At 38.8% G+C, this 27500-nt stretch overlaps 1 protein-coding gene across 1 annotated transcript; it reads right to left on the bottom strand.

Annotated features, from left to right (window-relative positions):
* Positions 1-4082: 4082 nt before the first annotated feature.
* On the bottom strand, positions 4083-24561 carry tbca (tubulin cofactor a). The gene is made up of 4 exons (XM_036529810.1): positions 24390-24561; positions 15613-15718; positions 6326-6412; positions 4083-4288 (listed from the first exon to the last, which is right to left on the bottom strand). The coding sequence occupies exons 1-4, from the start codon at positions 24440-24442 to the stop codon at positions 4208-4210; spliced, it is 327 nt and encodes a 108-aa protein (XP_036385703.1). The 5' UTR covers positions 24443-24561; the 3' UTR covers positions 4083-4207.
* Between the last annotated feature and the right edge of the window lie 2939 nt (positions 24562-27500).

The following is a 27500-nucleotide window of genomic DNA, read 5'->3' as shown; positions in this document are numbered from 1 at the left end:
AAAGAAAGATAATTATGGTTCCAAATAAAATAATCAGCATTGAAGAGCGATTTCCTTAATGAGATGGAGCGGTTGTATGTCACGGAGTAACGGGGCCTCATTAAGGTGGTAATGAGACTTTGGGGGTGAACCCGACAATTATTGAAATCTATAAAATAAGGATCAAATCAAATGTAACCTAAATTCGTCTCACAGATGAGTTCTTGTGTATTTTAAAGATATAGCTAATCAGAACGCCAAACGGTTTTTTTTCGCAGGTGGGGAAAGACTTTAGCGTTAGTAATTTCTTCATTAAGATAGTACCGGGTTTCCCGGACTTTGAACTCTTTCGCCGTTTTTGTAGATATTTTGGAATATTATTTCGATATTATTTTCAAGATAATAGTTTTTAAAAATAGGCCTACATTGAAAGGTTCACATATGAATGACTCCCTTTGGGGATGGTCAAGCGTTCAAGCGCACCAAAGCAAGTTAACAGCTTTTATTTGCATATTTTCACTTAATTTCACAAGGTGCATGAAATGCTAAAAAAATTACGGTACAGTACGTCTCGCAACATACTGTACTCGACACGGACACTCTTTGTAGGCTACTATTCGAGAGGAAAGCGATATTAGCCTACTACAATACCATGACTTATATCATAAACACTGCAGTTGTTTTCCTTTCTGTAGTCAGCACTGTTATGATAGCAAAGCAATATGACACCTCGCAGAGAACCTATATTCGTACATTGAAATATGTGTAGATGTAAATGTATTAATAAATCATGGCGCCGGATAAAAGAAGTATCAATACTGCTACGGGTGTCAAAGATTTGCCTGTTTATAAGGAAATATTTAGTGGGTGTTTTCAATCTTAAGTTCATTCCTGTTTTACCATGACATATGTAATAAAGTCATAGTAATAATGGTAGTAATTATAATAATCATAGTGTTTTTCTTATCAAGTTAATATTTATATATTATTTGAACATTTTATATTCAAGTGAGCGCCACAGTTTATATTTGTAATTACTACAAAACCTCATAACCATATAATTCATTTAACTGCCTCAGAACTTTGAAGTTCCTTTCGCTTGTTTTTAACTCATTGAGAGGGGATAAGACAAATCACAAAATATTTATTAAGTAGCCTATATATTGATTGTGCCTGGGAAGACGATGTTGTACATTTAATAATCGAATGCCGTCCAAAATAAAAAGACGTGCAATCATTTTGTCGCCAGTATTACAAGTAATAAATGTTTATGCTGCCCTGTAGGCATCCAATGGCTCATGGTCCTTATCGTGACTTAATGAATGTAAGCAAGTATTACATTTTTTTTCCTTCGACTTTACACATAAATAACATTTATTGTTAATTTCGGTGATGACATAACTTTCAAGAACGTAGCCTAAAGAATGTTATGCCTGCTGACATTCATTAGATAAAATTAAGGATACAGCCACTGAATGCACCCCCAGTTATCAATTTTATGTGCTGTGCCATAAAAATACATTCATTGATATCGGGATTAGTGAAATACTCTTTTACCTGTCCCAAAGTCATCGGAATATTACCCATTTCAAACATTTGTGAATCCGTCAACGTATCTTACAGCACAAGACCAGCTCTATAGCCAATAGCAAGGTGTAGCACCTTATTAACAAAACCGCGGGCCACATGACCGAGACTCAGGAGCAAGAGGTGTCATAACATAATTACCTGTTGCAGCTTGGGGTTGACCAGCACGCAAGGTGAGTGTTGCTATTGTCACACTGTTGTAAAGGTGCACAAATGCCACCAGCTGGGAGATGCTACTCCTAGTCCTGAACCTATTGTGATTTAGCCTCATTGGTCACAGATCTGAAGTCTCTCACATCCTCTCCAAACCCTCCTCTCTTATATCCTCGTAAGTACACTGAGCAGGTAGAACAGGTATGAGGTGTAAGGAAGTTTAGCAGTTGAGCTTGAGATTTCAAGATGCTATTTCATCCCATAATTGCTTTACAAAATCAAATTTCAGCAAGTGTTTATATGGTTTTTTTTTATGAGTTTTAGTGTTTTAATAATGAATGTTTGGGACTACATTCTCTCCAATCAAAAAGCATTACTTCTTGTCAATACAATTGTCAACAAAATCTGAAAGAAACCCATAAGTTCAAGCAAATGTTTTAGTTTTTTCCACTTTTCCAACATCGCTTCAGTCTGAGCACCACCAAGTTATAGTGCCAAAAAATGACCTCTTAAAATTGTGATACAAGATACAAGTAGCTAGTTTTTGTACATTCAACTTAAATTAGTAATTATGCATTTAAATTTACAGACCCTATTACAATGGCAATCTTTAGATTTAAATACTGTAACTAGGATGTGGTCTGTACATAAATGATATTCAAATGACATACACATTGCCATATGTACATGGTCATATACAAGGTTACAGCACCCTATGTCAGACACTTATCTGACGTATCTTAAGGTACTGTGCGTGTTCCATCACAGAAACCCAATCATGAGATGAATGCAATGCCTCATTAAAGGCAGCACATTAAAGTGGATGCCACAACTGTGCACTGTCCTATTCAATATTCGTGTCACAGCCGAACAGTGATTCTTTCATATACAACGTAATGAGATTTTCAGAAAGTGACTGGTGTAGTATCACAGAGTATATCACTTCGTGTAATATGGATCAACCATGGTGTGCAGAGTAATTAGCGGACCCATCTATCATTTTACCATACATTTATTGACCCAAAGAATGATAACAATCGGATATAAAAATGACTGAAACGAATGTGATCTGCATTTGTGTCAGGCCAGATGTTATGGAAGCAGTCATTTCGGCTGAAGTTTAAACGCTGACAGAAAATGAAGCATCACTTTCGCGCCTCTGTTTGGCTAATGGTTTGTAAAAGAGCACTTGAAATATGTATGGAAAGACAAAGTTAGTGCAATTAAGGACCAGGAAATAAATGTTCTGTTTAAGAGCTCAGCCTCCCTGCTCTTGCACTGAAGGACTGCAGTCACTTACTTATCAGCTAAATACTAAGGGAATGCAACAGCTTCTCCCATAAAGAAGATCCTCCTGCAGGAGGAGGACAGGCGGCCATTGTAGTCACCATCACGTTATATCGTTATAACATTTTTACTCATCATTCCTAAATACACATTTTTCAACTTCAGAGGAAAGTGTGACATACCCAAACTATGAGATATTCATAGTTTTGTTGGGAAAAAACTCAAATTTATGAGGTTTCTTCCTAAGCTTCTGTGACAAAAAATTTAACTAATAGATATTTTTAACAGAATTCAACATAATTTGTAAATGCCCAAATCCAAATTAGCTGATTTTTTTTTTCTTAAAATACAATAAAGCTAATTTTTGTTTAAACTCATTAAAGTGTTACATCATGGATTTGAAGATAATGTATTCCAGTACCATAAAAAACTTCATAGGTCTTTTTTACCCACTAAATAATGTAGACACCATGATTTCTCAGAAAAAAAAAATCAATTTTCTTTCCCATGCAAGATGTCCAAATCCAACCTCAGCTGAAACCAGAGTAAACCACCCACAATTGGTCTGTGTGATAAACTAACATCCCAGAACAATAACTAATTTCCATAATCACTCAGAAAATCAAGCCAAAATGTAATTCCTCAGCTCCTCACATATCTAAAAATAGCTCAAAATCATACACCAAGGTATAGTAATAGCTGTATTCAGAAATACGATTCTTCTTATGAATAAGACTACCTTTGGGTTAGAAGAAAACCAACATGATGCCTTTATTCAAATAGCACTTCTTAGACAACATGGAGGGTCCCTTGACAAAAACCTTAGGCTCTAAAACTAGGCCTTAATGCAGCCTTTATCTTGATGAGTGTCAGGACATATTTGTTACATTACACATGTTCCCCCATCAAGAACATGCTTCAAATGAAGCATTTTTACTGTACATATTTTTATTGTCACTCTGACAGAACACGTTTACTGTAATAATATACAGTGACAAACATGAAGTAATAGGTTAAAATCATATCATAAGTAAAAACAAGTTTCACACTCACACTTTTCTCAAACGAGGCAGAGAGTCTAAACATACAAATAAATATACAAAAACTGGTTTGCATTGAATCCTCGTGTTTCAGATCAAGGCCTGTTTATGGAATGGACATTAGGGCTGTACGATTTTGGAAGAGCAAAAGAAAAAAAAAATCATCCTTCAAGCTTCACAGAATCCAACATATTTCTTGCTTCCTTGTACTCTTCTAATTCTGCCAGGTCCTCCTCTGTATCCTGAAAAAGAAAACATTGAATTAAAATCTGCTCATGTAGATACAGGCTTGTTTCTACTAATTAGACTGCAGCTCACATGAACACCTTAAGAATAACTGTTGCAGTGATACAGCACATGTATCCAGGCGCTGTCTGTCTGGTTCAACAGGGCCTTTAGTTTTGTTATTTGATGCTTGGCGTCTTCTGTGCAGAAGAACATTCTGAAAGTAATGTAAAATGGATGTCCACATTCAGAAAGCATACAATGAAACACAGAGGACCATCCCATACTTTGACTGGTTTGCTGCTTCCCAAATCGTCCAGATCAAACCCACTAGTTGTGGCTGTAGTGCATTTTTTGGGACTTTATTGGCATTTTATCCAGAGCGCCTTACATAGGTTACAATTTTTTATATGTTACCCATTTACATAGCTGCATATTTACTGAGGCAATTCTGGGTTAAGTACCTTCCCCAAAAGTAAAACAGCAGTGCCCCGGCAGGGAATCAACCCGGCAACCTTTCAGCTACGCATTCCTGCTCCTTACCACTATGCTACACTGCCATGCAGTCCCGGGGTGAATCAAACTGCGGTTATGGTTTTACCATCCCCTGAGGTAAACCTGGCAGTTTGTCATCCATACTCAGACACAATGGATCTCTGCGTTCTCCATCCTCCCCTCCTATGCAGTTCTGCTCTACAGCAACCGCAGACGCCCTTCCATCTTTCCTCGCTTCCTTGCCAATCAGCAGGTCTCACAGTGCAGTTCACCGCGCTCAGCTGTCTGCTCAGGCCTCGAACATCCACACACAGTCCAAGCCTAAGACTCAATGTTTACAAGAGATGTCTAAATTACACTCTCCAGAATATAAGCACAAAGCCATAGAAATACCTAAAAATAATAAGAAAGCTAACCACATTAAAATTATGAAACTACATTAAATGGAGGAAAAAATGTGATTACACAAACTGTCTAAATTGGGAACTTGCATACATTGTATAAACAAGGAGGCAGATGGGTAAAAGGTTCCTCTGAGGGAAAAGAAAACTGGTGTTTTCTTCATAGCTCGCAAAAATAACCACTCTTGGTATTTTTTATCAAACATTTTTACACGTTTCTAAACATCTGCCATTCCCCAAAAAAGTACTTTCATCTTCTCCGGAAACATTTCAAATTCTGTGTGAATTAGTCCTTCGTCTTGGAAAAACAAACGCAATAAGATGATACGGAGCTGGTCAAGGGGCAAGGTGAGCAAGGCACGTTTGAATAATACAGTCACAAGTAGCTGGGATTAAGTGGTAATGAAACCAGAGTTACAGTTCTCCAGGTGACGTCGCTGCTGAAAGACCTATTTAACCAAGTAGTTTTCATTAGCTTATGATGCAATAAAGGAGAATATATGAAGGAAGATCAGTAGAATTTATGTTCGTATCCTTCCTGGCAATAAGGTGAGAGCAGGGAGTGTAGCCTCTCCATTTGAAAAGTCGTGGTGAAATTTCTTGGATAATTCACTTGAACAACTTTATCTGTTACTCCTACCATTCAATTATTACACTCATTTGCTTACACTTACCCTAGGTAACCTGTACAGTTTAGGCTACACATAACTCATCAGCCAATTCTGTAACCAGATATTTACTGGGTTGAGTCAGGGCCAGTACTCGATCTTGCTAAAGGGAAGAGTGGCAGTGTCCCACCAGCCTTCTACTGATCAGCCAAAAGGTCAAAGATAAGGTCAATTAAAATCAGAAAACAAGAAAAAATAAACAGGCATTGTTGTCTCCATGAAGACCTCACACTCCTTAAAAAGTAAAAGAAACAGTACGGGGCCACTTTCGTCAATGAAACAAAAGGTTATAGGACAGGCCCGTGTACTGAGTGCCAGTGGGAGCAAGCTGAAATCTGACATCGGAGACGTTTTTGGGTCTGAAGAGATCTCTGACGTGGGAAGCTCCCTTCTCACCCTGTGGCCATCAGTTTAAAAACAACGGCCTTCCCCGAGCACGAGACACATGGGTTTGCGCACTTCGACGGAAGAGCTGCAGGCACCAACTTACTAATAACTGCGAGAGGTCAGCATGAGCCAGAGCCAGGCGCCGGTGACAGTCCGGGATCATCATCTTCGACTCCTGCAGCACCTCCATCTGCAAGCGCAGGACACATGCAAAGAAACGATCAGCGCTGACAGAGACACAACGACTGCTGTACTGTGGGAAACACACTGAAAGATAAAAGCCCTTTTTAATGCGAAATTGTTTCCTCCATTCATTCCACACCCACGCCCAATTCCCTACTGACCGTATACCCTTTTAACCGTGGCAAATTTTTATCCATTCGATAACTCTAATATTGACTAACCATTAAAATGTGAAAACCCTCTGCCCCAGTTCCCAAACCCTCATTGCTTCTGTGACCTTTCTGTGGCTCTGAGTAGACAGCAAACACAACGAGCAAAACCACCTAATGCTACATCAACAACAGAGCGTACTTTCCCAAGAGAAATGGCTCTCTTTTCCAAATGAAATACCTGATTAATTTGGCTAAAAGATGCAATGAAGTCAGCCCTCACTTAATTTTTGTTAGTAACTTGTTCACCAACTTTATCTTCTGGTAAAGTGGAGTGCGCTGGATAATGTTGGCGAACCATGAAATCAATGCAAAATGTAAGAACTGGGGAAAAAAAAAAGAAATGCAGCTCTTGCTAAAATTCTTTACACCGAGTTCAGGGCAAAGAAAATGGTGGGTAAACTGAGTCTGGGTCCTGTGGACAAAGCAGCAACTGCCCCACATTGCCAATGTGAGGAAACGCTCCAGCTGAGAGAAACAAATCGGGTTCCTACGTCACGAAAAGGAAAAATAAAACAAAACTCTGCTTAAAGTTACGATGTGAGACGTCCGCGTGCACGCGCGCCCGCACACGCGCACCCTGCCATCCTCCGCACCTCTGTGTAATGAAGAAATGCTGTGGTCAGATGATGCCGCGCACATAATTACTGCATGAAAAATGTTATTGAGTTATTGATCACGCGCCGAGAGCGCCGCAGGAGCCCCCCGTCTTCCCAGGCAAAAGCCTATACAAATGGAAAACAGAAAGCAGCGGGCCTCATATCGCTGATGGTTATCATGCATAAAAAGTTATTACTCAAGCTTGCAGAACGCGTTAAAGCCCGGATTATTCTCGGGCCGGCACACAGATTGTAATTACAAGGCTGGCACTCCCCGTCCTGAGAGCTTGAGGTCTTGGCCAGCATCATCAGATACATAAATCACAAACAATCACCTACAAAAAAAAAAGGTACCTTTAGAGAAACTGCCGCAGTTTTCAGAGGTTTTTATCAAGCGTTCACATACCTATAAATCCGCAGACAGAAATAATCTGTCATATCTACAGTCAATATTATTATCGTCTGCAGAGCTGGTATAAGAAAAGTTATTTTGGGAAAGTACAAATGACTCAGGGAGGCTGACAAGGAGCTGGTTGTTGAACCTGAAAGAAATGGGGAAAAATACTCACAATTTGTCATACAGAACAAATTTCTTCAACATGGCTAAAGTTAGATTTTTCAGATAAACTACTGCAGTTCAAAATACCACACAATCTACTTATCTTTTTAGTTTAATAATTTCACTGTAAAATAAAGCGAAAACCTGCTTAGACGACACTGGGACAGTCTGAAAAGGAATACTAAAACTGAACTGAACGTATTTTTCCATAAATTTCAGTAACTTTCACATCATTCACTCATTCATTCATCAGGCATGGACTGCAGATGTATGCAAACTGCTAAACACAGATATGAGCGCTTGGTCACGCCCAATAAGGTACATACTACTGCTGTCTTCACATCTGCGTAATGGACTATGCAAGTTTCTTGAACGAATGAGGTTCAGCAAATATCTTCCACCTTTCTCTAAAACTGTCCACAGATGTACTGCTGACCACAGCTCAAAGTCACCAGCCATTCGGTCTGAAAGCCTTGTGGTTGCCTCCAAGGTCTGGTTTGTAATTAGGCAGTGATGGACAGCTTGTGCTCAAATAACCCCGGATCACAAGCCTTAGTGGTCACACTGTCTGCAAACAGAGGCCCTGCGTTGACATCCAGCAGAAAGGAAAGGCCATAGCAGAAATGGTGGACTCATTTCTGACAACACTCAATTTCAGTGTTTTTTTTTTATCCCTAATACCTCCAGCACATCACAACAAAGCAAAAGTTAGCGCTATCAGCTAACTATAAAAAATCATAAAGGGGATGGACTAGCCTACCTACAAGTTTCTGTCCCTAACAGCTAAACACACATTGCACTGTAAGTAGCAGGGCTGGGACATGAACAGTTTTCAAACCAGTCTGTGAATACAATGCACTGATGAATAGACTCATTTGTGGTGCAAAAACTAACCAAAACAATTTTAACTACCTATTTTACTACTGTACCTCAATTCAACTCTTCCTCTCTGATCTGCTGTTCAATGCTGTCTGGCTCACCACCAAATTACTAGAAAACAATATTAGAAGTACATTGGATATTAGAGCGAGTTACTCTCAAAATAAGAAACACAAATCCAGCAGGGAGGAATAGTGTAAATTACACTGCTAACTTGCTAATTACATGAAGCAATTAAGGCAACTATATATATCTAGCTGCTCAATGACGTGTGAAAAGTACTGTACACTTTTCTCCAAAATCGTAGATCTCCTCCTGTTGAACACAGCTCAGTAGGCTGACTCATGTCACTGCACAGACAATTAGACTGCTACAATGAGCGAAATCCAAAACGTATAGGAAACGTCTGAAATGCGCTAACGTTTGAATGTTTCCATCTGTTCCCTGTTTTTCAGCATCCCCTTCGTACTGTCACCGTTTGCATGCACGCTAATGCGACAAAATAAAGCAGGAGACGCGGAAACGGCGACTGAGGCAGTGAGCGTGGCCTCGTGTTTCACCGTGCCAACGGCCAATCTAGGAACTGTTTAGCACATTTACATGTGCACATGGAGCGCCGTGGCTTCCTGCGGCGCCGGGATGTCAGGGAGAAAAGGCAGGCACATTTTCATGTCATGTGTTTCTATTACAACTGTCTATTAAATGTCCAGACTGCCGAGTGCAACTGTGCGGCGAGATGGCAGGAGACGTGAGAGACTGAGACTTAAATGGACTGTATTAAGTAGTGGATCAAGACCAGGAGCTATCAGATGGAGAGGGACGGAGCTGACACTGTATGAGGATTTCACAACAGGCAGCAGGGCCGGCGCAAATGTGCCTCGCGGCTTTTAACGAAGAGGAGTTTTCTGAACGGCTGCAGCGGCTGCGGCTGGTCCTGGCTGCAAAACCCACCGGTCCGGTGCAGGACCAGCCAGCTAAAAATGTGCTGGCCGTGTGACTGTCCACAAAGAAATGAACACGGAAGTCTGCAGAGCAAAAGCATTAGCACACAAAAGAAAAACTTTCTCCAAAGCTCACCAGCGCCATGCCTGCAGATGTAAATTTTCTTATAAACAGCTTGTGGAGCTGCATAGCAAAGCACACATTTAGCAACTGCGCGTTTATGAATTCCCATCCTTATTTGTCTCTAGCACACAGGCTCCAGGATAAATACAGCTCGCTCCTGTATGTACTGTGTGTAGGAATACCTGGACACCCTACTGTCATTTCAGTTAAACAGCCTCATAGTCTCCAGACTCTCAACTCGGCCCTACCAGACAGATAATCAAACTTTTAATGCATACTTTATTTATTCAATACAACAGATAAAAACTGGTATTTGCACATGGTTTTGAGTTATGCGGCAATTAGAGAAAATTGAGATTAATTAATGTGACAATAGACGAAGAATTATGTGAGGAATTAGGTGAAGAAAGGATCGCTCAAGGTCTGCAGTGAGCACAAGCCACCTCAAGGCCTTGGACTGATAGTAGACTGATTGATGGATCGTAATGTGCCATTTTTTAGATGTCTCTCCCATAGAAATAATCGGAGGTTGTGGAAAAAGTATACAGCATGTGTCACAGGGTAATGAAAAGCTGAGAAATGATGCTACAAGTGGACAGCTATGAGCTTCCTCTGAAATGGGCAGAAGCATCTCTTATTTACAGCCCAAGCATTACTGTTTGCTTCAACCTGCCAATCCACTGCAGAGAACTGCATGGATCAATCCTTTAACTGAATGAATGCTAAACCCAGCTTCAGCCAGCTACAGTAACATAGCTGACAAGTCATTACTTCAATAATGGTACAGAATAGCTTCTTAGAAGCAAACAGTATGCAGACATTTAGCTCTTTGATAGCACTTGGTTTGCACCATGTAAATACATATTCATTTGGATTTCACATTCCGTGCTGCAACAGTGCAGACGGTTCCACTTAAAGGGGGTCTGCCTTAACAGAAGCTTCCCAAATGTAGAGAATCTAGAGCCAAGGGGGTTCCTCAGTGGCACGGACAGTAAAAGCACATAATACAGGCTAATATACTGTGATCCTCACAGTGCACCTTGTATCACAGGTGTGTATGAGTGGCTAAGCCTGGCAGAGGGGGGGGGGGGGGGGGGGGGGCAAGTTCTATATTTCAGAGTTAGCATGATTATACCTGTATATAATCACCAGTATAATGATGATGATTATACCAGTGTATACCGTTCTCAGAGGCTTCAAATATTCAAATATGTTTTGTACGTCGCTTTGGATAAAAGTGTCTGCTAAATGAATAAATGTAAATGTAAATATTCATCAGATGCCTTTATTGAACAGGAATGTTTGATGTCAACCTAGAGCCAGGAAGCTGAAGGTACTCTGGGATTAAGTCACATATTAAAGGTACTGTCACGGCTGGCAAAAGTAAATTTAATTACTATCAGGCTACAGGCAATGGGTTAAACCAGTGACTAAATTATGGCAACATCTCCAGTCCCATATTCATAATGGCTTATTCACTATGGGTAGGTGGGTAGCAAAATTAAGACATAACAAAGACATCATTTCAGTAACTGATTTAGTTAGCAAACAGAGGTTCACATGCAGTTTTGTTGACAGCTAGCAACATTTATGCACTGCGAATTAATCAACTGTTTTGAAATTTTAGTCACCAAAAATCGAGACCAGCACAGAGGCTTCTGGGTGTCCATACACTGTTTTCCCTTTCCCCATTCACACAAACAGACTTACATTGTTGTACAGTAGACCTCATAACTGTCTCCAGAGAGCTAGCCGCAGTTAGGTGCAAAGCTAAAGACCACTGTCCTGTTTTCAGACCGGAAAACTTGGCATTACAGAACACTGGCAAGGGCCTACTGCCCCGTCAACAACTTTCTTGCTGTAGGGAAAAGTAGGCTTCGTTATTAACAACATAAAGATGCACAGTAAATATAAGGCCTTTTAGAAATACCATCTTGCCTATTCCTCCACATCCTTACTGATGGCATCAGAGCCACCTATGCACCATACTTCTGAACTCATACACTGTTATTTTCAGGAAGGGGAAAATGGGCAAGGATTGTAAAAAATAGCTCCTCGCTATAAGAGGTTAATGCTCTGGAATGATCCCATCAACCACGGATAAAGAAAGCTGTTATAAAATATTGATTCTCTCAAATGAAAACCTTGATCACAATTTAACCTAAACTCTAACCCCCTAACTTGAACATTTTTTTTTCCATTTCACCTTCAAGACAGACATTTCTTGAAACACAGTCTTGATTTATCTGTTTGTTGTAGTTGCACCAATCTCTGGTTTACAAGCCCACTGGTTCTGTACAATAGGTCTCGTGTGCACACCGTCCAGGGCTACGCGATCTGCAAAAAACAGGCACATCAGGGTTAACTACACGGGCTCATGATGCACCTTCAGTTCCCACACAGTGATGTACCGTGTTGGTGATGTGGTTCACACACACCGTTCCAATATTAACCAATTTTCAATCAACTTCACGGTTCTCAGACAGGCCCGTTCTGCGAACGGTCCCGCGGGTATCGCCGATCAGATGAGGTACACAATGCCATCATGTGGCAAACACCCAAAGCAAAATATGAAACTGCATTATGACATCCATGTTATTTTCCAGCCATTTCCACTGCACTGTAGCAGGCAATGGCAACAATGGTAGCTTCATAATGTTTGCACTGAAATGAAACAGTGAATCTAGAGTACATCTTCTTTATTATTTTTTTTTCCTTCTGAGACTGGCAGCATGCCACCTATGAGAGAGTTGAATGCTCATAAATGTATGATCAGCCATTGCTAAAGATTCCTTCACAGCCAAGAACTGCGTTCTTAATTAGAATTTACAAACAGATCAATCTTTCTTTTCTGACGGTACATCCGCTTCCAGTCTGAACCATGCGCTAGCTGCATCTATGGAAATAACTTGGAGAAACTTGAGGGAAGGATTTTGTTATTTTAGGTTAGACTGGATTTTAATACCCACCCCTCTCAGGTTCTAAAACAGGAATGAACAGAAAAGGTGTCATGAGCTTTGACTTCCCCTATAAACACATTATACAGAGCTTGTGTTTTACTGAGTCACTAAATGGATACTGTTTATTCACAACATAACAATGAAATATTTAGACCTATATCTTGGATTATAAGGGCTGTAAATGGACAGTTTGATAGAATATTCTACAAAAAAACAGTTCATAACTGGGGTTTGTTACTACTGGTGCCTTGAAAAAAAGTAACTATCAAAAGCTTTAAGAACAAGAAAACATGAACATCAAGAAATGTAAAAGTTGTAACAGCTGTAAGTTAATGAGGTGCTCTTCACACTGGTTCACAACCAGTAACACAATATAATACAGGAGTAGCAGAGAGCCAAGAAAACAGGCTCTGTAACCCTGCCAGTTAACCCCTTCCAATTAATATAAAATGCAATTGAGCATTTTATCCATCTGTTTTGCATTAGCAGCAAAATACCCTAATATTTAAGAGGTATGAGTCTGCTTTCAATTCAGCCTTAACAGTCTCCCTTAATTGTCTGGCTGATTGTAATAAATTGCTTTGAATTTGTTTAAACTATGAAGCCATAATTCTCTTAAAAGTGAATTTCTAATTTCAACCAAAAATGTCAACACCTCCAGCAAAAGCATTAAACTATATCTTGGGACTCTTGAGTCCAAGAGATTTCCATAACGGATCAGTATACACTTGAGAAAATAAATGCTCTTTATAACTCCAAATTCTCTCTGGCCAATCCCTTTCAGTACACATGCTCTTATGGACTGACAAATGGCTGCCATGCCAAAGATGGTGAGATGACATCCAATTTTTATATCTTGAGCAGCCATTTGTAAAACAGAGGCATAAAACAGTATTCTAAGTTTCGGAATAATGCGTTGTAGGACAGTGGTACATCATGTTGCAGACAACTTCTATAATATCACAGTGACAGTGTGTGCTTCTTTCCAGACACAGGTAACTGAGGGACGAGACAGTTATTCTGCCAAAAGCAATCCCAGAACCACAAAACTAAACCAAAGAAATACAGGTTAATTCACAGGCCCACCTGACCTAAACACATTTCGTGGGAAAAACGCCTTTATGAAAATGTGAGAACAGAACAAAAAAAAAACATCAGACAGCAAACATTTCAGTTGTGTCTACATGATGTCTGACAACCCAAAACTGCATCACACCTTTAAGTGAATCCAACAGTTGTGGACGAAAAGAAGACGTTAGGAGTGTGCAGTCTGCAGAGGACAAAGGCTAGCTCACGCTTAATTCCCCCTGCCATTTATCCACACGCTGGAGAGACTGACAGCCCCAAAAGGGAGGAGGACTTGGGTCAGCGGTCACTTAGTGGCACTAAATTAGCAACATGTGCTGGTAATTATCAAATTCCTGCAAAGTTATATAATGCAATTAAATGCATCAGCAAATTAAAACTGGATGATTCGTTTCTCTGACCTTCTACGCACACCACTGATGTGTTAAAAAAATCTGCTAAACTGTTTTTTTTTATTGTTGTTGTTATTATGAAAAAAAACAAGTTTTGAGAATTTGTCTTCAGGACAAAAGTATGATAAACATGCATTTTTTCCATAATCACACCTGTATTCTTATGTGCAAGACTATATTAAACTTATAGTAAACATTAAACATTAGCTAGCAGCTAAAATAAAAACAAACAAATGCAGTCAGTAGCCAGTAGCCAAGATCCTTACACACTTGCATAGACTACACAATTTCTTACAGCTGCCCTCAGGTGTCTTTGATATATAGGCTGCGTTGTGTGGAACAGCTAGCGTTACATGAAATAATGCTGAGAAGTTTCTGCATAGACCCTGCCCAACTTTATAACAAACACCTTCCTACAAAATCTATTTTTTGTAAACAAACTCATGTGAGTATTCCAGAAATGGAAGGTGTCAGTCAATAAAGTCAATAAAGCTTAAGTGATTCTTCAGCATGTGTTTAAAGCATTTTGCAAAGTTAGGTCCTGTCACTATTAGTATGGTTACTATGGTGGGGAGCTTGCAGTAGAGCCTGTGAAGTACAGAAGTACCTTGTATCCTTTGGATAATGGATTATTATAATACTTCTTTATAGCAAGAAAGGTGGCAATGAAGTACTACACCTGCCTTTACAGAACAGAAGCTTGCAGAAATCCATAAATAACAAAGAATTTGGTATTGCACCATATTTCCATAACTACACTTCCTACACACTACACTATCCCACACTATCCTACACTATCTACCTCACAGCACAGAATGTATCATGCATCTGTTGACCGCACATGGAAGTGAAGAGGTTCTGATATTATGAAAGAACACAATGCTTTTACTTAAAGGGACAGTTCAGGATCATCAAAAGATGTGTTAAAATAATAATATTTACCATAACCTTTGATGGGACATCTGAGGCAGGGCTGGACCAATTATTCAACAGAATGCATTTATCAAAAAAATATAATTTGTTGTATATGTTTAAGGTAAGCTTAATGCTTACCTTACATTTGCACGTAACCACAAGAGTGCTTACAAAAATCTGATTTTGTTTATGCAGTACAATTAAATGGACGGCTGTTCACTAATGTATTTATTCAGCAAATCCAAACCCCCTAGAAACCTTCAGCCTCTCCACAGTCAGAGAATTTTATAAACCTTTTCTACTCAACAAATGCCAATGCTATGTTGTGAACAACTTAAAATTAATAGCATTTACAGTTGTGGCCATGTGGAGTTTTCTTGCAACGTTAAATGAAACACATTTTTTTATCTGAAGTATGAAGATTTGCTTTTGAACAGCAGAGCTTGTGTACAATAAGCATGGATACTGCAGGTGTCACCAGCCACGGAAGGCGCATGTGGCGAAACATTGCTGACATGGAGAGAACCTCTACGCGCAGCCTACCTGTTTCTTAATGACATACTCGTCTCCGGCTTCAGCTCTCAGGCGCTCTATCTTTTCCTCCTGTTGTTTTGCTTCCTTTATATACAGGATCTCCTCTTTTGCCAGCCTATTTGAAAAGCAAGAAATAACTTATTTAAAGAAAACACACAACTGGGCTGTGCGGTATCTGACAACACGAGATAAGACAGCTGTATTTATGCATCACTGTTTGCACAAATCTGCGGTGACTGTCATTTCTAAATGAGTGGCAGGACGAATCAAAAGCACAAGTGTCTAATGAGCAAAGGAATGGCATGTCTGACTTCCCTGAAAACATCAGTGCTCACCCTAATCTTGGACAAGAAGCAGAAAGTGCAGAAGCACCGAGCGCATTTTACAATTAAAAGCAGACAAACTAAGCAAGAAAGTACCCAACATAAATGCATTATATTGTGCACAAATGTATATGTAATAACAGCTGAATGGAAAAAAAATGGATGAAATTCATATTCATGAATTTATGCCAACATGAACGTTCTACAATATAACACAACGCACGTGATCGATGGCAAAAATGTCAAAAAAAGCTCCACCGCATGTTACCAAATCTGAGAGTACTCATGCTGCCAGACACCACACAACCAGCACATTCACACCAGCGTTTCTGACCGGAGAGCCTCGCCTTCCCTTCCATGTCAACCCCCACACCCATCCTCAACCCCTGACACCGCTTCACGTGGAAAAGCCCTGGCCGTTAGCAACGGTGGAATCCGACTTACTTCAGACGGATACAGCGGGAGTCACAGACTTCTATTCCCCATGAATTTTAATTATCCGAGAAGGTCATGCAGTGGAAAAAAAAAGTCTGTGCCGCGGGCAACCTCTACACCTCAAACAGGGGATGGTGTTCAGGAAAGAGAGAGAAGACAGAAGAGAAAAAAAAAAAACAAAAAAAACGATCTTAATTCCCTTATATTTATTCAGTCACAGGGTGGTATCAGTTGTGAAACTCCAGTCAGACACCGGTCTGTCTTTAGTTTTTATACTGAAGCTATAAATCTGCCAATTTGCAACCCAGCTGCATGCTCATTAGCCGCGATCCGTGGCGGTTCAGCTCCTTTCTGCTCATTCCACTAATCTCCTGTCCTTACTCCATTTATTTGCCACTTTTGCTGCTGCTCCTCCACAAAATACAGCACTGCCCCTTCTAGGATTAATTGATCATCAATTTAGCTCTAATTTGGACCAAGTCAGGTGGTAAATGGGCCACTTTTGCTTGATTGTTAGTGAAATGTGTGCAAGTACATTGATAAATTTTGATTATTTATCAATTACGACCAAATGAACTAAATCTATTGAATAAATTCCAGCCTGATTGCCATAATAGAGTTTGAAAATATCGCTATTGATAATGATTCCGGCTAATAGTCTTTTCCGGCTGCGGTTGCTGGCTTGTCGGAATGACAACAAAGAATTCATTTTTCATAAAATCAGCTGCGTGCGCGCGAGCAATCCTTCATTAATCAGCTACATTATGGGGCTGCTCCTCAGTAATGTGTGTTGCTTTGCTCAGAAAGCCTTAAACACTTTGTCATATTTTATGTCAATTACCAGTAATTTTAATATGCTTCCATCAAGGCACATTGTAATAGTTAACATATGCTAAGGTAAGCGCCTTAAGCCTCCTTGAGATGAGTTATATTGCCGTTGCGGTTGTTTAGCGAGGCAGTCGGCAGGATTCAAATAACTAAACGACAGGCTAATGAAAAAATGTCCCTTGATCTTAATTTCTTATTTTCTCCAACTGAGGCACTTATATGAAGGGTGGAGCCGGGCTTGTTTTAAATGGATCTGCCACTGTGTTTTCCCAGAGTTAATGGAAAAGCAGCTCTCTGGAAAATAGAAAAAAGAATTAGACTCGACACACATTCAACTACTTTAATACTGTATTTTTGAGCCATGTAGCCAGTACCAGTTGGAATGACAAAAGTAAATTACTGTTGTCATTTTATTAAGGGCATCCGCTGTGCTAGGCACCGGCTCAAATGTGCAAAATTGCAGGAAAGCCATGCACGGTATTTTTAACTTCCAAAGGAAAAAAAAAAGAGGGAAGCAGTGACAGTGGTTTATTTCACTTTGCACGGTGACTCTGGGTGCTGCCCAAGGTCACATGTGCTACCAGCAAAGCAACAAAATGCTGAATTCTTCTATGGTGTATGCAAGAGCTCCTCTGTAAAATGTATTCAATCTACAGAAAATGTGTGTGTGTGTGTGTGTGTGTGTGGGGGTGGGGGGGCGGGGGGGGAGGTGCCATAATCAGTAGAAACAGGTTTCTTAAAACAGCTGAATCTCAGGAGAAAATTCATTATGATGCTACAGGAGAAAAAAATAAAAGGAAACCTAAATTATACTTTTTATTTTTCCAACAGACCTTCAGATAGGGATCTTAGCTTTAAATAACTTATTTGAAATATTGATGGGACAAAGATGGAACAGCTTGTGGTTCTATTTAACATTCATACTTATTAGACTAGATTTAAGTCTGAAGAACATTTCATAGAAGGTTACTATTACTGTGATTAAAACAAACAGACATTCAGTTTCTGTAATGAAAAGTTGCAAATTAGAGGCAGGTGCACTGCAACTTGCATTATATCACTTATGTGATTCTAAACAAATATGTGATAAGCAGCAGGATGTATTAACAAGGTTCTAATATTGTTCAATGATGCTGTCATGTGGGAAAACAAAGGATGGTATTTACTTTGCTTATTCATGCATTTTATAGTTAAAGGAAAAATTAGCTTATGTAAATATTATACAAAACTCTTTTCCTGCCATTCTGTGCTTCTATTACAGCATTTCATGGCAGTATATTAAGTCCAATGTTTTAAATAATCAGCGTATTTAATCACAATTCATTATTAAAACACAGCATTACGTTTACAGCACTGTAAACCTCAGCACAGTGTCTAAAAACTATGTTAACTTTCCTAACTCTAACAAACTAAAGGATGAAAGAATGAAACACTACATACAACGCCACTGTACAGGCTATGTACAGGCTGCTAAGGCAGTGGACAAGAAGTGGACAGAGCATCTTTTCTGAAAATAATGAGGCACTCTTTTGCCTATGCTCTTTGTAATCAAAAGAAGGCAGAAAACAAAAATAATGAAGACGACACATAGCTAGCCAAATATTTTAACGTTGCCGTGGTTCATTAAAACATTAAATTATTTTAAAGACAACCAAAATGACTAGGCACATAAATTTACATTCCATACTAACTCCTAGGTAGAAGACTTTTGGTTAGGTTAAGTCAAAGCTCACTGAGCTAAATTAAATTGCACAGTTGTTCCATACCTATGCTACTCATTGAAACTCAGCACCAAGACCACTGAAACACAAGCAGTGATTGGTCCATCAGTACATAATGTGCCTAAGCAAGCTATAATATTAACAGCAGCATACAGCTGGTGGAAGTTTAAACTGCTGGTTCTATCCCAGACATCTTGATGAGCCTCAAAATCAAATACAAACTAAAACATGACCTTACGCATGGCTGACTGGTTTGAGCTGAGTAAATGCAGACGATTTTGGCACAATTGTGACAACTCACTAACTAGTGTTAATTTAGTAGATGACATCCCTATGCAACACTGTCTCCTCCACTTTGATAGGCTGTTCACAATGTTTCCACAGCTAAGAACGGTGCTGTTGGATGAATCAATTGTTTTATAACTATACAACTATAGGGCAAAAAAGCAAATTAAAAAACGAGGTTTCGAAGAAAGAAAGACAGAAAAAAACATTAATAAGCGGTGATGTTTAGCAAGATTATATTAACCAGGCTCATCTGCGCAAACGTCAGCTAGGCAAGCTAGCCAGAACACTGATAGTGTAAATATGTCTGGTGTTTAGACAGTCAGCAGCTATCATGCAGCCAGACTGCTCACTGAGTGCTTAGCCGTTCAGCTAGAGACCAACTTTACACTGAATCCACCCTTAAAATCCAAGCATGGCAGAGGCCTTATTATACACTTCGTACACACCATTTTCCTTGGTTTCAGATGTTAAAAACTGACAGTACTGGTAACTGTGTGTATCTATAACAGCTCACTTTCTTCAATTCTATTAGCTAACAAAATAGACAACAATGATTTGCATAAATTTAATTAATTGCCATTAGATGGCAAAGGGAATATCTTACAGTTTGTTCCTCATGTCTATTTCAGGTTTTCTTCATCCTCTCAAAGGCAATCTAATGTAGTGTAAGATGTTCCATTATTACATCTATGTTCCAAATAAACATCCTGATCACCTGACACTGATTCGGTTACCACCACAACTACATTACCATCTACTCACTGCTATACCAAATCCACTGTGGCTTGATCCCTTTACATGACATTCACTCTGTAAAGCATTCTCTCAGTTACTTTAAGGGCGCTATATCAAACACAATCCTGATTCTGATTAACTGACTGATTCATCAACTTACTGGAAGGAGTAACAGAGTCTTTGAGTGTCTCCAGTTTTGCAGCAGAGTTACGATGTGGAGGATCAGTTCTCTACGGCACAGCATTCTGAATGAAGATGATCGTGAAGACAATGCATATGGTAGCAACTATGTCTGCCATATTTAGTTGGACCTATAAGACAAACTTTACTTGAGAACTGTGCTTATGTTGATATTTTCTTAAAGCTGAAGTATTGAACAAAGTCAGATAAAGATGCTTTTCTGACCACTGTGGTACAAGCTCATCAAATTTTGATCCTATGGTGGTAGGTACATGAAACACACTCTGTCTGGCTGAGCAAAAACTGCTTTCTATGCTACAATACTATGCTAATAACACATTATTGTTGTTATAAAGATGATGTTCATGATTGTCAATGTTATTATTATTTGTAGTATTCAACATTTTGCAGTAAATTAGTAGATACTCTGCCTTATCCTAACTGAAGAGACATAGTACATAACACTGAGCAGCATAAGTCTTCTAAAATGGCATGCGCGCACACACACACACACACACACACACACACACACACATAAATCTAAAGTAAATCTTTATGACATAAATTTGTCATGAATTTCGCAGGAGTCTCATTGCTGTAGTTCAGTATCCCCTGGACAAATATTCAATACTGAGAGGCAGATGAGGAGTTCTGATGGGTTGCATGTGTCAGAATATAGACATCTATTTGCTGATCAAGTTGATGAGCCATCACCTCTCTACAGTGACTGAGGTTTTACTGCAGTTCTCATCAAGCCAGGTGACATTAACTCTGTGGTAAATTTGGCAGTCACCATTACCAAGGCTCATCTGGGACCCATTTTCAATTTGACCCTAATCAAAATGAAATCAATACAGCATCTACACAAGATAGTGGACAAAAATTAGGGACGTGATGAGTAATCTTCTCTATTCATTCTGTATTCAGAACATACAATCCTGGGTTGCCAGGGAAAATAGAATACTATGTTAAATCTGGGCGCTTCTGCTAAAGGGCTCTCTCAAAAGCAGGGCCTTCAAAAAGGTTTTGGGGCTTTCAGAGCCACCCATTCCAAAAATTAATATCCTCAAAGAATCTTTAATAACCACATTCACAAAACAGTCACTATTGAACTGAAAGATTCAATTGGGGGGAAGGGGCAGGGTGGAAAGGGTGAACACTATGGTTGGGCCACATAAAACAAGAATCCATCACAATATTTAGGCCTAGAGTCAACAAATTAATTCTTATTAATTCTTCTTAATTTTAAAATAAAAAAACATGCTACATTAAACAATACAAGCCATTTTCTGTCATACACACCTCTCACTCAGATAAGCTTTTAAAGAGAGGGTTAAGATACTCCTAAATGTTTTATCTGCATCTACATGAATCTAAATGCACAGATATGATCAATTTAAAAAACAGGGGCTTAGTTTCGTGTTGGGTTAACCCTGTGATTATGTTCTACGAATAAGCTCTACTAATTAAGAATAAAAGTTCACAACCTCAAACAAGACTTACTGAAAAATAATTCTCACCATTTTACTTTGTGAGATAGTTTGCTTCTTCAACAGTATATCTCTGAAAATACTGGGGAAGAGAACAGAAAATTATCTTTGTCACTTAGAAGCATTTTTATTTCCCTCTCTTGACAAGACTGTTTTGGTAAACCTTGACTCTATGCAGCAGTATGCTTGACAGAACCAGAGAAAAGTGTAGACAGACATACAAATACAAGTAGTGGCTGGATTTGGGGAATTTATCTAAGATTAAAACTACCATGTGACTTTATAGGAATATTGTAAACAAACTACTTAGATATTAGATATTAAGATATTAGGAAGCTTCTGCACTCCCTTTCACCACTTGTAAGCACTTGTAACATACAGCTGACAAGCGAGGCTTATCAGTAATTAGAGGCTACATTTCATCACAACAAATTACAAAAGCAATACCATATCATACAAAGTACATCCATTCTTTCTTTACTCCCGGCTTCTCGCAGAATAACCACAGAATGCCAACTCTGTAGAAGAAAGCAAGGTAATACGATTTACATAATGATGGTGAAGAGGATGAAGTCGTGAAAAAGCTTTCTAATGAACAAGTCATGAGCCTTTCGGGACTTACGTCAGCATAGCTAGATAACTAGAAGGATAGCTACATATGTGAATGAGGTAGCATATATTAATTTGGTGAAAGCTGACAAACTAAAATAAATTTAATAATAGCTTACTAAACAATAAAAAGGGCAACACAGATGTCATACCAGTTTAGTATGTGCATATTCAAGCTGGTCAGCCCCCTTACTACTCCAGGTTCACAACAGCCTGTTGGCTAACTAACACCTTACAGCCCATTCACACTAGGGAACTCAGTGCAACACATAATGTACAAGACAGTATACACAGGTGAGAAAGCTGAGTACAGTATAAGGTAAGTATGTATAAGTAAGTATAAGGCTCTTGCTGGTCTCTATTCTGGCTCCTACTGCATGACAGGACTCCTATTCCCCACAAAGGAACAGTACTTTTGCTGGTTACATCTGCATATTTACATTCACATTGTGGAGCAATGTATAAGTCATGCAATACAGTACAGGGAAGGAAATAACTTTTTGTTTGGCACAGTAGTTTTGAAACACAATTATCCTTGAGAAATGTGCAGCAGTTTTCCAATTTTGAGTAAATTAGTTTTTGAACTGTCACTAATACCAATATTTGGCTAGTTACCAATCTAGCTACAAATAGCCAAAAAATTACATTATGAAGTACATCTGTGGTCATTTAGTAGGGCTTAGGTTGTTGGAAGTGCATTGAATTTCAACAACCTAAGCCCTACTAAATGACTACAAATGTACTTTACTTACGTGATATGTCATTTTTGCTCATTCAGATATCCTGCACTTATTCTGTTAATGTAATTGTGAATGACATATTAGTGTTTTAGTTTATACATACAGTTGGGAGATGAATACTTTAGCTCCGGAGGGAACGGTTTTCCCCTCCGGACCAACTGGAAAAGAAGTGGGTTGAGTGAGAGAGAAGTGAGAGCGCGGAGCTCGGGTTTGTTGTATTTTTTCCGTGATAAAATAAAGTGAAGAGATTAACCACTTGGTGTAACCTGTCGTCATTCGCCCACGTACGAGTGACTGAAGAGTGAGAACTCTATACACGAAATATCACGTTACACTTACGTAACTTTTTTGCAACATGTTTTGAAAATAGTGAATATCTGTAACATCCTTCTGAATATCTGTACTGTTATTTTAACAAATGAATATAAAAAAAAACTCATGCCATCATATCAATGCACGAATATTCAATCTTAATATTACATTGTTTTTCATTTATGTCTTGATTTCTAAACCATGATTTCCACATTTTTCATGGTATTTGTATCTAAAATTTCTTGCACACTCATTTGGTTGATATATTTCATCCTCTTATTCAGAACACAGTTGATGTATTGTTCAGAGTTCTGTCTGTGAACAATTTACTGGCAGTATGTGTGAATTTCAAGTCCGAAAGAGTAACTTCCCCGCATGTTTACAAATACAGCTAAGTATGAACTGTACATAAAGTAAGTAACGTAGGCTTTGCTAGCCATATTAACTATATAATTAGCCATCTAGCTACATCTATGATAAGCAAATGATTTAACATCAGTAGCCATAAACGCAAGTGAAGTCATGTTGCTTCACTAAACCGCTTAATAACGAAGCAACGCCCGCGCTACTTGAGTCGGTATGGTGCAGTTCGTGTGTAGCTAGCCAGCTAGCTGACGTTAGCTTATTATCTGGCTAGCTAGCTTGCTAGTTAATACGAATATTGCTGCGTACTTTTGCCTACTCGTGGCTGTACTGGCTAGGAAGACAGTGTAAGTGAACTGCCTATATAGCTGACTTTAACTCATTCAAAGTAGAAAAATTAGTATCTATGGAAAATCCAGAAAAGTAGCGGTAGCTCAACATAAAGGCCACGAGAGTGACAAGACCGAGTATAGCTGAGGTGATGTTTGACAGAATGAAAAGCATACAGTTCGGGGTAAAATGTGGAAAAACTGTAGCTACGCGTGTTTATACAGTTATACGTAGGCTAACATAGCTACAGTATGTCACTGAGAGAAGCACCGGTCTATAGTCGCGATTCAGACCGATATTTGCACACCGTGCCAGTTGATTATTTCACTCCACATCGCTGGAATAACGGCCTAGCTAACCGGTCGGCTAGCGATCTGTTAACAAATGAGCCGCTAGTCCTTTCCAACAAAAAGTTTCGAGGTAAGCTCTTACCGTTTGACAACGCCGGTTTTAATTTTAATTTGCCGTACTCGTGGATCCGTCATCGCCACTAAAATTTTTACCACTGTGGCAACTATCTGAAAAATAAACCAAAAACACTTCTAGAAATAACGTTAGACACTTGTGCCACAGCTCTATCCTGTATGCTTCAGCCCTCTCCAAAGGAACCACGCATGAGCACTGACAGGGAGCATATTCCTGGGCATTACCCGGCTAGGCTACGGTAGACGCCGGCAGGGTTCGCACATTTTTGCACTTATAACACCTTAAGCAGAATGAACTCACTGCGTTGTAGCAGAAAGTGCTGCTTGCCATGAAATCATACCAGTCAGTGCAACTAAATGGAAAAAAAAGTCTGCATAAAAAACTTTTCAATGAAAAAATACTTTTGCTGTATGGCATATTGTTTTATAACAGAAATGACTGAACAGAAAATATGTTGAATAATTTAAAAACCCTATTTTCAGAATATATAATCCAAATGTATTGGCTACACATATTCTGCTTTCTTAAAGTCTATGAATTAATCAATAGCACACATCATTATGATGGTTAATGTCTGAGAGTCCTCCAGAGACTGCATGCAAATAGTCATTGACCTCCACAAGTTTGGTGATGGCTATAAAAGAATCTACTTGAACTGTTGGGTTGCATTGATGGATAGTCATGAACACCAACATCTACCAGTACATTTTGGCCAAAAACCTGGACCACCAAGAAGCTCAAGCTTCACATTCCAGCATGACAATGATCCAAACCATTCATCCAAACCTACAAAGACATGGGTAATGAGCACAAAATAAATGCTCTCAACTGCCCATCTCAGCCTCCAGACCTCCATCTAATTGTACATTTGAAGTTCAAACTAAAAAAAAAAATTTACAAATGAAAGCCAAATTATCAGGGACCTACAGCAATTTGGAGAGGAGAAAAAAATCCCTCCTCAGAAGTGCCAGAACTACAGGAAACATCTTTTCAGGGTAATTCATGAAAAACAACATAGTCCATAACAAAATACTACAAGGGTGTGTATAAAAGGGCCTTGTATTTTCAGTGTATTGTGTCCTCCATATCTACCCACACCCCTGATTAACTATTAGACATAATGTAATAATAATAAAAAATAATATCACATGTTATTATTTACATAGATTTGCTTCTGTAATGTGTTGCAGGAGCCACAAGAGATATGCAAGTGTTCCACTTGGGTGGAACCATGTGAAAGAGATTATTATAGGTTCTAATGCCCTTCTCTGTCTGCAAGGGTACAGCTCCTCTTAGGGTAATACACTGGTGCAAAGGATGCTACTAATCTACAAGATAGGCTCATATGGGTTCAGGACAGGGTCTGTAAAGGATAGACTGCACTGCAGTCTATATGTGTGTGTACAGTGTGGATATGCTCTCTCATTCGATTGCATGAAACATTTTAATTTAGCTTTAAAACAAGTATATCCTCAGTCAAATTCTAGTGCAAGCATTTCCAAATGTATTGACTTATGCTGTTAAATGTTTATAGAAAGCTTGGTATTTTCTGTTTATTACATGATGACCTTCCCTATAGTTGGCACTGTGTTTAATAACATATTATCTAAATTAAAAAGTATAATCAGCTATATACCCCTGGTGAATTCTTCATGATGAGACTACATACTCACTGTCTTTATGCCCTTCATATTTCATTTTCTTTCCTTTTTCCTTATTTCCATAACTGTTTGGGTAGAAATGATTAATTAATACATTTATAATCAGATTTTTATTGGAATGAGCAAAGGGGTCTTCATTATAAAACTAAAACAGTAAATGATACTAATTGTAAATATTCTATTATGGTCTTGTGTTTCACATTGAATTGATGAACTTGAATGTGTTTGTTTGGCCTTAAATTACTGGTAATGCATCATACTCAGAAGTCACACAATAAATAACATTTGAATCTTGGTATCCACATCTAATATTGATTTCTTTTACTTATGAAAACTAATATAATTTCATGTAGCATTCTTCAAGGTCTCCCTGATTGAATCACAAATAGTAGCCAGTCAGCAAATCTGTTACCTGAAATATTGTAGTAACACAATATGGTTGGAATACCCTTGGTACAGTTCATATAATCCAAATTCCTCTTTCAACATTTTTTTCTTTCAGTTACTAATGTGTGTTAATTAGCACATTGTATCCTTAACACCTCTGTTTAATCTTCATGAAGACAGAATAATATGTACTTGCACGTCTTTTCATTAATGCTCATCCTTGTAGTATTTTAATACTCTAAAAATGCAATACATTTATGCTTGAGCTAATACTACATCACTTTCCCATTATTAGCTGTGTTTCAATGTGATTACGTAGTGGGGGGAACCAATATTATGATGGTACAGACCAAACAGAAATGACTGAGTACTCTCATACACAGGCTGGATGTTGCCTGTGCAAGTGAATAAGATTACATTTGGCCAACCTATGAGGTGGCAGCTCTGTGTGATGTACCACTGGAGTGTGTAATTTTGGAATAACTTTGCCATGGCTAGAGTTAGAGCTTTCGTTATGAGTTTAGTACCAGCGTCTTGGAACACCATGCTTGTTATACACCTCTGTGGGCCCTACATCTCCTTTAAGAGGTGGAACACTTGGTTACCTGGCTTGCTGAGTGAATTTGAATGCACCTGACTCAGTGTGGTGTAATACTTTAAATCAAACCGATTATACAGAAGCTGCAACAACATATCAAAGAGCAGCAGAGTTATTACAATTTTCTTTTTATATTTACCTTTTTAACAATTTACATCTGTCTGTTTGTCACGAAACCTAAAATTGGAGAAATGAGTTTGTGAATGAACACTTTGCCTCTCGTGGCAAGCTGTAGTGATCCTGACTTTTTTCATTGACTGGAATCAGCTTGAGACAGACAAAAATGAAGTTAAACCTTACTTGAGATTCATTTATCGTCACAAGGGTTCAACATGAGCCCATAACAACATGGTTCCAATTGATTTGATTAATTATTTTCCCCCATCAGAATGAAAATAAAATTGAACACCGAACAATCAACTTCAATTTCGGATACATATAGGAGATATTATCTGATTTCATAGTACTATG

The sequence above is a fragment of the Megalops cyprinoides genome, chromosome 5 (genome assembly GCF_013368585.1).
Source record: "Megalops cyprinoides isolate fMegCyp1 chromosome 5, fMegCyp1.pri, whole genome shotgun sequence".
NCBI lineage: Eukaryota > Metazoa > Chordata > Actinopteri > Elopiformes > Megalopidae > Megalops > Megalops cyprinoides.
This window is presented reverse-complemented; position numbering and strand designations above follow the sequence as displayed.